Source organism: Columba livia, chromosome 23, assembly GCF_036013475.1.
Source record: "Columba livia isolate bColLiv1 breed racing homer chromosome 23, bColLiv1.pat.W.v2, whole genome shotgun sequence".
Lineage (NCBI taxonomy): Eukaryota > Metazoa > Chordata > Aves > Columbiformes > Columbidae > Columba > Columba livia.
The window spans coordinates 4507499-4516458 of record NC_088624.1 but is presented as its reverse complement, the minus strand read 5'-3'; the positions used below and the strand labels follow the sequence as shown (position 1 = coordinate 4516458).

Sequence of the window (8960 nt, the reverse complement as noted above, 5' to 3'; positions counted from 1 at the left end):
CGCGGGAGCGGGCGGGGAGCGGCAGTTGGGAGCAGGCGGCGGCGGCGGCGGGTGGCAGCGCGGGGAGGGGCGCGGCGGAGGGAGGCGGTGGCGGCGCGTGCCATGCGCGCGGGGGGGCGGGCCCGGCGGCGTTAACCCCTCGGCGACCGGTAGCGGTGACCCCCGGGGCCTCGGCCCCGCGACATGGCCCGGGCGGCCTGAGGGGCAGGGGAGGGACGGGGGCGGCCCCATGCGGCGCCGGTAGCGGCTGTGCCCGAGGGAACGGAGCAGAGCGCTATGGCCGACGCGGCCCCCGCTGAGCCGGGGCCGGAGCCCCAGTGCGAACCGGAGCCCCGCTGCGAGCCCGAGCCGCCGCCGGAGCCCCAGCCCGAAGCGGAGCCCGAGCGCGGCGACACGCCCGGGGAGGCCGAGCGGCTGCCGCCCCCCGGGGCGGAGGAGGCGGCGGCAGCGGAGGGCGCGGAGGGGCGGCCGGCGGCGGGCGGAGCGGCGGGTCCCGGCCTGGGCCCGCGGTACCGGGCGGCGGTTGGTCGCAGCGAGCGGTGGCCGGTGAAGAAGAAGCACCGGCGGCGGCCGTCGAAGAAGAAGCGGCGCTGGAAGCCCTACTCGAAGCTGAGCTGGGAGGAGAAGCAGGAGCTGGACGAGCGGCAGAGCCACCGCGCGTCCCGGCTGCGGGCCGAGATGTTCGCCAAGGGGCAGCCGGTGGCCCCGTACAACACCACGCAGTTCCTCATGGAGGACCACGACCAGGAGGAGCCCGACCTCAAAACCGGGCTGTACCCGCGGCGAGCGGCCGCCAAGTCGGACGACACGAGCGAGGAGGATTTCCTGGAGGAGGCGGCCGAGGAGGACGGGGGCAGCGACGGGATGGGGGGCGACGGCAGCGAGTTTCTGCAGAGGGACTTCTCGGAGACCTACGAGCGGTACCATGTGGAGAGTCTGCAGAACATGAGCAAGCAGGAGCTGGTCAAGGAGTACCTGGAGCTGGAGAAGTGTCTGTCCCGCATGGAGGAGGAGAACAACCGCCTGAGGATGGAGAGCAAAAAACACGGGGGGGACCCGGCGGAGGCGACGCGGGTGCGGCAGCTGGAGCTGGAGGTGGACAGGTTGAGAGCGGAGAACCTGCAGCTGCTGCGGGAGATGGACCTGGCCCGGCAGGACCAGGACAAGGACCCCTGCGAGCTGGGGGAGTGACACTGGGGGACACACACACACGACTTTTTACATTTGCGGGGGGGGGGGCGTGACATGGAGCTGTACAGAGACGCCGCGGACCCTTTTTAACGGGAATAAAGGGGAGCGGGGGCCCTGGCGGGGCTCCCCAACTCTTGAGGGGGCTGTGACGGGGTGGGGGGGGTTGATGTATTGGTGATATTTGATTTATGATTTTATTATTTTTGTGTCTAAACCAAAAAAAAAAAAAGGAAAAAAAATCCCTGGGAAAGCTGTAAATTGGCCAAAACTGACTATAAAAAAAAAAATATAGAGGTCTAATAAATTTAATTACTTGTAACTGTAACTGTTTTGGTGTGATTTCTAGGAAATATGGCATTCCAGGAGGGAAAACATGTTGGATTGTTTTCGTGGGGGTCTAACTCATTGTGGTGGTTGATTAAAATGAGCTGAACTGCCCACTTTTAACCCTTTTAATGATGTATTTTAGTATTTAATCCTGTTCTATAGCTAAAATACCTGGAAAAGGTAAAGCAGCTCTTGATAGAATCAGGGACAGCGCTCACACCTCTCCGGTGCGTTCAATATCCATTTCTCCGCCTAAAGGCTCAGTTAAACCTGGGAGGAAACCAGAGTTAAGTCAGTTTAACTGAAATCAGGGCAAAAACTGCTTGAAAACGGACTTTGAAGCCACAAACGGAGGAAAAAGGTGAAGTTTTGGAGCAGCGCGGGGAAAAGTTTTGGTTGTTGGCTGATGATACGATGGGTGGGGGCCCAACCTTTCCATTTCTATTTTCTACCTGGGGGGGGGAGGAGAAAAGCAGGAGAAGCTGTGGGGTTTGGGGTTTTTTTTGGGGGGAAATGGGTAAGTTGAAGGGTGAGGTAAGAGAGGGGCTGAGGGTGCAGGGGTTGCTGGGGGTGGGTTTGGAATTAGGAGTGGAATTTGGGGCTGGGGGGGGGTGTCCCCCCTACAATGGGGGATAAACTGTGTTTTATTAAAGGTGTTTTATAAATAAACAGGGGGGTGGGACCTTGGTGGGAGGAGATGAAGGTGCCCCCAGCTCTGGGCTCTGCTGGGGGGGCAGCATGAAATTGGGGCGGGGGGGAGGCACAAGGCTTAGTTTTAAGGCTCACAGCCTATTCTTAAGCCAAGCCTGGCAAAACCCAACAGCTCCATGGGGCGGGAAAATGGCCACTACCAAGGGCTACTTGCCCAGGGGCCCGGTAGCCACCGGGGCTCCCCCGGCACCGAGGGGCGAGAAGCGCCGAGCTCGGGGATCCGGCGGCTCCGGCGCCGTGTCCTCCACCCTCCCGGCGCCTCGTCCAACAATTCGTGTCCCCAAGGAGCGATTCCCCTCGAGTTCGGCGGCACCGGCCGCGGGTCTCAGCGCCTGCTTAACGGGAAAAGCTTCGTAGCGGGAGATATTAGTCACGCGTAGCACCAGGATTGCCACGGAGCGATGGCTGGTACCGGGTTTAGGGCACCCACGGGGTTCGCCCTCTGTCTACGTACCCCAAATTTGTTATGTTTCACTCCTAAGAATAATAATTTATCCGCAAATGCTTTAATAAGACTTTAAAAATCCCCTAAAAGCACCGTGATGATCAACTCCCCAACCTGCTTCGACTCCGCCAGCTCCTCCTGCTTTAGTCTGTTTTAACAAAGCCAAGTCTTAATACAAACCAGGTCCCGCTGATCCCACTCCACCGGGGGTTTAACAACCCGTCCCCCCGCGAAGGCTCATTCCAGCTCCCGCGTCCCAACCGCCCGGCGGACGCGGCCCCGGTGCCGCTCGGGGACCTCGGGGACGTCCAGGCGGGCTGGTGAGGGACATGGAGCTGCTCCAAGCCGGGCCTAGAGCTCAATACAGCTCAACAGACTAAACCACAGCAATTAGTGCCTCATGGTGTGGGGGCAGCGCTGCCTTCACGAGCTGAGCGCACATCCCCCAAACCTGGAGGGACATCCCTTTGCTCCCGTCCCCACTTTAGGCTTTCCCAGCTTTAATCCCAGCCTTAATCCCGGCAGCGCAGACACTGGGTCCCTGAAAACGCCGCTGGCTGCAAAGAAATTAAAACAAAGGAACTAATTTGGGTGAAAACCTGTTAACGCCGCAATGTTGGGCTGAGGCAAAACCCAAATCCTGCCCCAAAATATAAAAGGCACAGCCGGGCTTCCCGCAGGTCCTGGGCTGAGTTAAACCCGGCTGCTCGATGCGCTGGGTCTTACAAAGCCTGACAGTAACGCTCGTCCTGCCCACGACTCGGCTAATTGCGTTTAACTTCGTTAGCGCGGCGTTCCCAGGACATACCGCAGGGGCCGTCGCTCCATAAGGCACAAGATGAGACGAGATGAGACGAGACCAACGGTTCCGCGGCTGAAACGCCGCCGGTTCGGCTCCATCAGCGCCACAGCAAGGCCGGGATCAGCCCCTCCGCCTCCGCAAACCCCCAACAAACGGGGGGGACCACGAGGAATCCGCCAAAACCAACTGCAAACCGCATCTCCGGCCTAATAGAGCAACACGGGAGTCAAAATTATCGGCGGAGCCGCCGCGACGAAGCACCTCGTTCATAAAACAGCGAGCGCAGAAACGTGAAATAATGCGGATTTTAAGTGGAAGGGACCACGTTTGATGGCACAACCCGCTCTTTACCAGCGGACCCCAAAATCGCACTGTTTTACGTTGAAACGGAGTCTGTAACACCAGGGGGTGAAGCGGCGTTATCGGTGAAGGGGAGAAACCGCGAGGGAAGCTCAGCCCGGGCAAGAACACTCCCTGCCTATCGTTCTTTACACAAAATACCCGTTCTTTGGGGTTTTTTATTAGGTTAACGCTGGCTCCGGCTCCTCGTGGCCCCAAATCTGCCGCTGCAGCCCCCGCCACAACCGCTTTTGTTCCCGCGTCCGTCCCCGGGATCCACCGGATCCCCCAGATCCCCCCGGGAGCCAAACAAAAGGATTAAATCCCACGGGTTGGGTTTTTTTTGTAGGTTGTTGATGGCGCGGCGACAACCAGCGGCTCCCGCCCTTCCCACGAAACGTGTTTCCGAACCCCAATTTCGCTTTTGATATAAACCGGCGCTGTTCTCCCCCGTTTTAGCCCTGTGGGCACGACCAGCCCCGCTCGGGCTGCACGGAAATATTGTCTGAAGGGGGGTTTTGGTAGAAAATACCACACAGCCCGGCCTGGCGGGAGAGGCCGGAGCGGAGGAGCCGCCGGAGCAGCGCCCGGACCCCGCGGAGGCCCAGGCGGGAGGGCCCGGCCGGGGCGCCCCCCCGCGCACCGGCCCCGGAGGAGGCCGCGGACTCTCGGACGAGCCGCCGGTGCCGCCCCGGGCCGGGCCAGCGCGCCCCGCGCCGCCCGAGCGCTGACAGGGGGAGCGGGCGCTGGCGGGAGCGGCGCCGCCAACCACCTCAGGGCCGGCGGGGACCCCCGCGCTCCGCTCCCGCGGACACGGAGGCCCGGCCGCGCCGCCCCGCGCTGCCGGCTCGGCCCCCCGCCGCTCCCCGGGCGCTCCCCGGGCGCTCCCCGGGCGCTCCCCGGCCCCTCCGCGGCGGGCGGCGCTGCCCGGAGCCGCGCTCCAAACACACAAAATGGCGGCGGCCGCCGCTCCCCCACCGCCCGCTCGGCCGCCATCGCCGGTGCCTCGGCCCCGCCGCGCTGCCGCCAATCAGGAGCCGCCGTGCTGCTGCCGCTGGGCTTGGCGGAGCCAATGGAAACGAGACTCGTACGGGGGCGCCTCCGCCGCGGGGGCTTGTGGGGGTTGTAGTCCCGCGCTCCGGCGGGGCCGCGGGGGCAGGGCGGCTGCAGACTCGCTGTCCCATGATGCTGAGCGGCGAGCGCCGCATCCGGGGGAGCGCGTTGCCATGGAGACGGGCGGAGCGGGGCCGGCCCGGTGCCGAGCGCCACCCGCCCCGGCTCGGCCCAGCTCCCGCCGCGGGGCCCGGCGGGACGGACCCGGACCCGGACCCGGACCCGGTGCGAGGCCCGCGCCGCGGAGCGCTCCCGCAGGCCGGGGGCCTTGCAGGGGCCGGGCACTGGGGGCTGTGGCCTCGCCGCAGCGGCCTGTGCGGGGCGGGGGGAGCGGCTCCGGGGGGCTGCCCGGTTTGCAGCGGTACCCAGCTCTAGGCCCGGCCTTCTGGTTCAACCCTCCGGTGCTTAACTCTTCAACAGCCTGATCCTGCGCCAGAACCGGCCCCGGGTGGCGGCTGGGAGACACGGATCATAATTATCAGTAATGGATCACGATTATCAGTAATGGATCACGATTATCAGACATGTCTCCCCTTTGGGTCAAACAGAGAAATAAACTCATCAGCAAAATCAGTTCTAGTGTTAAGGGGCGTTCTTTATTTCATCAGCGCTGGGGAGCACTGGGGATCATCCTCCATAGGTGCCGCAGCGCCTGGACGCTCTTGTGTTCCTCATATTCACATAATTATTGCAAACTCATTACAATTTTTGGAAATTTGTAACATACATCTATACTAATAATTGTGTAATCATAAGGTTAGTATGAAGTTAGTTATAACTGATTAGTTTCTTCTATTAATGACTAAAATACAAGCCAAGCGCTCTGCTGAGCAGTGTATCACTCAGTCTTCCGTCTGTCGTCATGCGGAAGCATCTAAAACTTGAAAAATATCCCTTCAGTTTGCAGGTGGTAAGAAAGACTCGACCATGTCCATTTGCTAATGGAGGGTACGTCTTTTGTAACTGAAGTGTTACGGTAATTTAGCAGCTTCTCTTTATGGGAACGAGCTGAGGTGATGATTCTCACCCCAAATTCCTCTCTGCCCATTCCCAGCTCCCAGGGCGACTCTGAGCTCCATCTCGGACCCCAAGGACAGTGTGGACTCCAAGAGCAAAGTCCACAAAGAGCTTTTTCAAGTGTCTCCCTTGGATCTTGTCCCAAACTTGCAGTCTTGCCCCTGGCAATGGTGACTGCTCGGTGGCTAAGCCGTGGATGTTACAGACAGAACCACAGAATCCCAGAGTGTCAGGGGTTGAAGGGCCCTGGGAAGCTCATCCAGTGCAATCCCCCCATGGAGCAGGAACACCCAGATGAGGTTACACAGGAAGGTGTCCAGGCGGGTTGGAATGTCTGCACAGAAGGAGACTCCACAACCCCCTGGGCAGCCTGGGCCAGGCTCTGCCACCCTCACCAGGAACAAGTTGCTTCTCATCTTTCAGTGGAACCTCCTGTGTTCCAGTTTGCACCCATTGCCCCTTGTCCTGTCACTGGTTGTCACCAGAAGAGCCTGGCTCCATCCTCCTGACACTCCCCCTTTCCATATTGATCCCCAGGAATGAGTCCCCCCTCAGTCTCCTCTTGTCCAGCTCCAGAGCCCCAGCTCCCTCAGCCTTTCCTCACACGGGAGATGCTCCACTCCCTCCAGCATCTTGGTGGCTGCGCTGGACTCTCTCCAGCAGTTCCCTGTCCTGCTGGAACTGAGGGGCCACAGCTGGACACAAGATTCCAGGTGTGGTCTCCCCAGGGCAGAGCAGAGGGGCAGGAGAACCTCTCTGACCTACTGACCACCCCCTTCTAACCCACCCCAGGTCCCATTGGCTTCCTGGCCACAAGGGCCCAGTGCTGGCTCATGGTCACCCTGCTGTCCCCAGGACCCCCAGGTCCCTTTCCCCTACACTGCTCTCTAACAGGTCATTCCCCAACTTAGACTGGAACACACAGGGCGATGTGGGGGAATAATGTGTATTTTGGGGATCAGGATGCATAAAAGGCAAAACAAAAGCAATACATTTTGCATAAAGCTGAAAAAACAGGCTCTCCATATGAAGGTAGATGTTTTGGTTTATCCTTTCTCAGTGGGCCCAGGTCGTGTCCTGGTGCAATTTCGGGAGGAACGATGCAGGAATCAGCCTGTGCAGCTGCTTGAAGTTTTTTAAATCCAATTCTGCTGTTAGAAAAATAAAAAAAGGTTGTTTTTCCTGGGCTGGTAAACCTCAAAATCAGACCCCCCACCCCACTATGTTTATGGGTTTAATGGGTGGGGGTTAATTGTGCTGAACATTTTCTATCTGTAGGGTTGGTGCTGGAGATCCCTGGCTGTTCCTGCAGAAAGGGGATGGGGAGGTGTAAAATGGGCCAGATCTTGGGATCTGGGCAGGAAGGAGGGGGACAAATCCACCTCTGTGCTCCGTCTGTCCCAGTACAATTTGGGGGGCAGTGGGGGACAGAAACCCCCTTTGCAGAGACCCGGGGGGGCCGGTGACATCAGTGCCACATCCACAGCGGGGGAGATGTTGAGGTGTTCACAGGGGACATGGTTGTTGCTCCTCACACCCCGAGTTCACGGGGAGCTCCTGGTGCCCACACACCCCTACAAAACACAGGATCCCCAATTTGGGGGGTTTTCTGTGTCAGGAGCGAGGTCTCGGTAGCTGTGACATTGGCAACTCGAGGAGCAGACAGTCCCCAATGGGCGCAAGGGGTTTTGCCTCCCCGCGTGTCCCGTTTCCCACAGTTTTGTGCTTTCAGAGGCTCAGAGCCCGACCACAGCCCTGGGTGTCCTCATAGCGGGACCCCAACATCCACAACCGAGCTCCAGGTGGGGACATGGAGGCGTTTGCAGGAGCAAGGGAGCAGCCTGACATGCTGATAACACACACCTCGCTGGCCGCTGGACTTATCTCCCAGCCCGGAGCCGTCCCAGCACAACCGAGCCACACACATGTGCCGAATCATCCAGCGCCCGGCCCCGTCTACCTCGTACATGACACAGCAGGAGCAACAGCAAGGTTGCCGTTATTTATTGCCAATGTGCCATTATTTTTTGGCCCTAGCGGCCCGCAGGGTGGCTGGACGATCTGAAGGCAAAACCCCACTGCCCCTGCTGCTCTGCGGTCCCGTCCCGAGCGGCTCCGCGGTCCCCGGGCTGGGGGGCTCAGGTCCCGGCGGTGCCGTGGTCGAGGGTGGACGGGGAAGCTGGAGGATCTGGCAGAAACCCCGCGCAGGGCTGATCCCCACATTGCCGGTGCTGGGGGTTTTTGTGTCTTAGCCCCTCCATACCCGGGGTGTTTGGTTGAGCAATCTGGGAGCAGCCACTGACCCATCTGCCACCCATGGGTCGTCCCGCCCTTCATGGCACCCAACAGTCTGGGTGCTGTGTCCCTTTCCACACCTCTCAGGAACATTTTGGGGACACCAGCTGTCACTTTACAACCCTCGTCTTGCAGAACTGGCCTCCCGCAGGCCGGCAGACTGGGCTGGGTTTGCCCCCAGGCTTTGCAGGAACCAGTAGTACTCCAGGCTGGGTTTAAACCCATGACATAGCGGGGGTGCCTCCTTCCAGAGCAATTTTGGGGCTGGATTTGCAGTCGGAGGGGGGTTTTCACACCGTAGCCGCAGGATCGCGCTGCTGCGGGTGAAGCAGAGCGGCAGCCGGGCTGGATGGGGCAGGGAGCTGCGTGTTGGGACGGGCCGGAGCTTGAGCAAAACTCCGAGTGCTGGGGCAGAGGAGGAGCCAGGGGAGCCCAGCGCTGGCAAACAGCCCCCAGCCCAGCTCCCACACCTGCCTGTCCCGGCATTGCTGCAGGTCAATGGGCACTGTGGGCAGCACTGGGGTTGGGAGCGGGTGGCATGGCCGGGACACACAGCCCTGCCCTAGAGTCATAGAATAGAATCACAGAAGCATTTTGGTTGGAAGACACCCTCAGGATCATCAAGTTCATCCATAACCCAACTCCAGCACTAACCCATATCACTAAGAACCTCGTCTAAACGTCTTTTAAACCCCTCCAGGGATGGTGACTCCAGCACTG

At 60.3% G+C, this 8960-nt stretch overlaps 1 protein-coding gene across 1 annotated transcript; it reads left to right on the top strand.

Annotated features, from left to right (window-relative positions):
• Positions 1–19: 19 nt before the first annotated feature.
• HEXIM1 (HEXIM P-TEFb complex subunit 1) lies at positions 20–1516 on the top strand. Its single transcript, XM_005508250.2, has one exon. The coding sequence runs from the start codon at positions 277–279 to the stop codon at positions 1189–1191; it is 915 nt and encodes a 304-aa protein (XP_005508307.2). The 5' UTR covers positions 20–276; the 3' UTR covers positions 1192–1516.
• Positions 1517–8960: the final 7444 nt, after the last annotated feature.

Coding starts and splice junctions, on each gene's coding strand:
- HEXIM1 (XM_005508250.2), top strand. CDS start 277: ATGGCCGACGCGGCCCCCGCTGAGCCGGGGCCGGAGCCCCAGTGCGAA.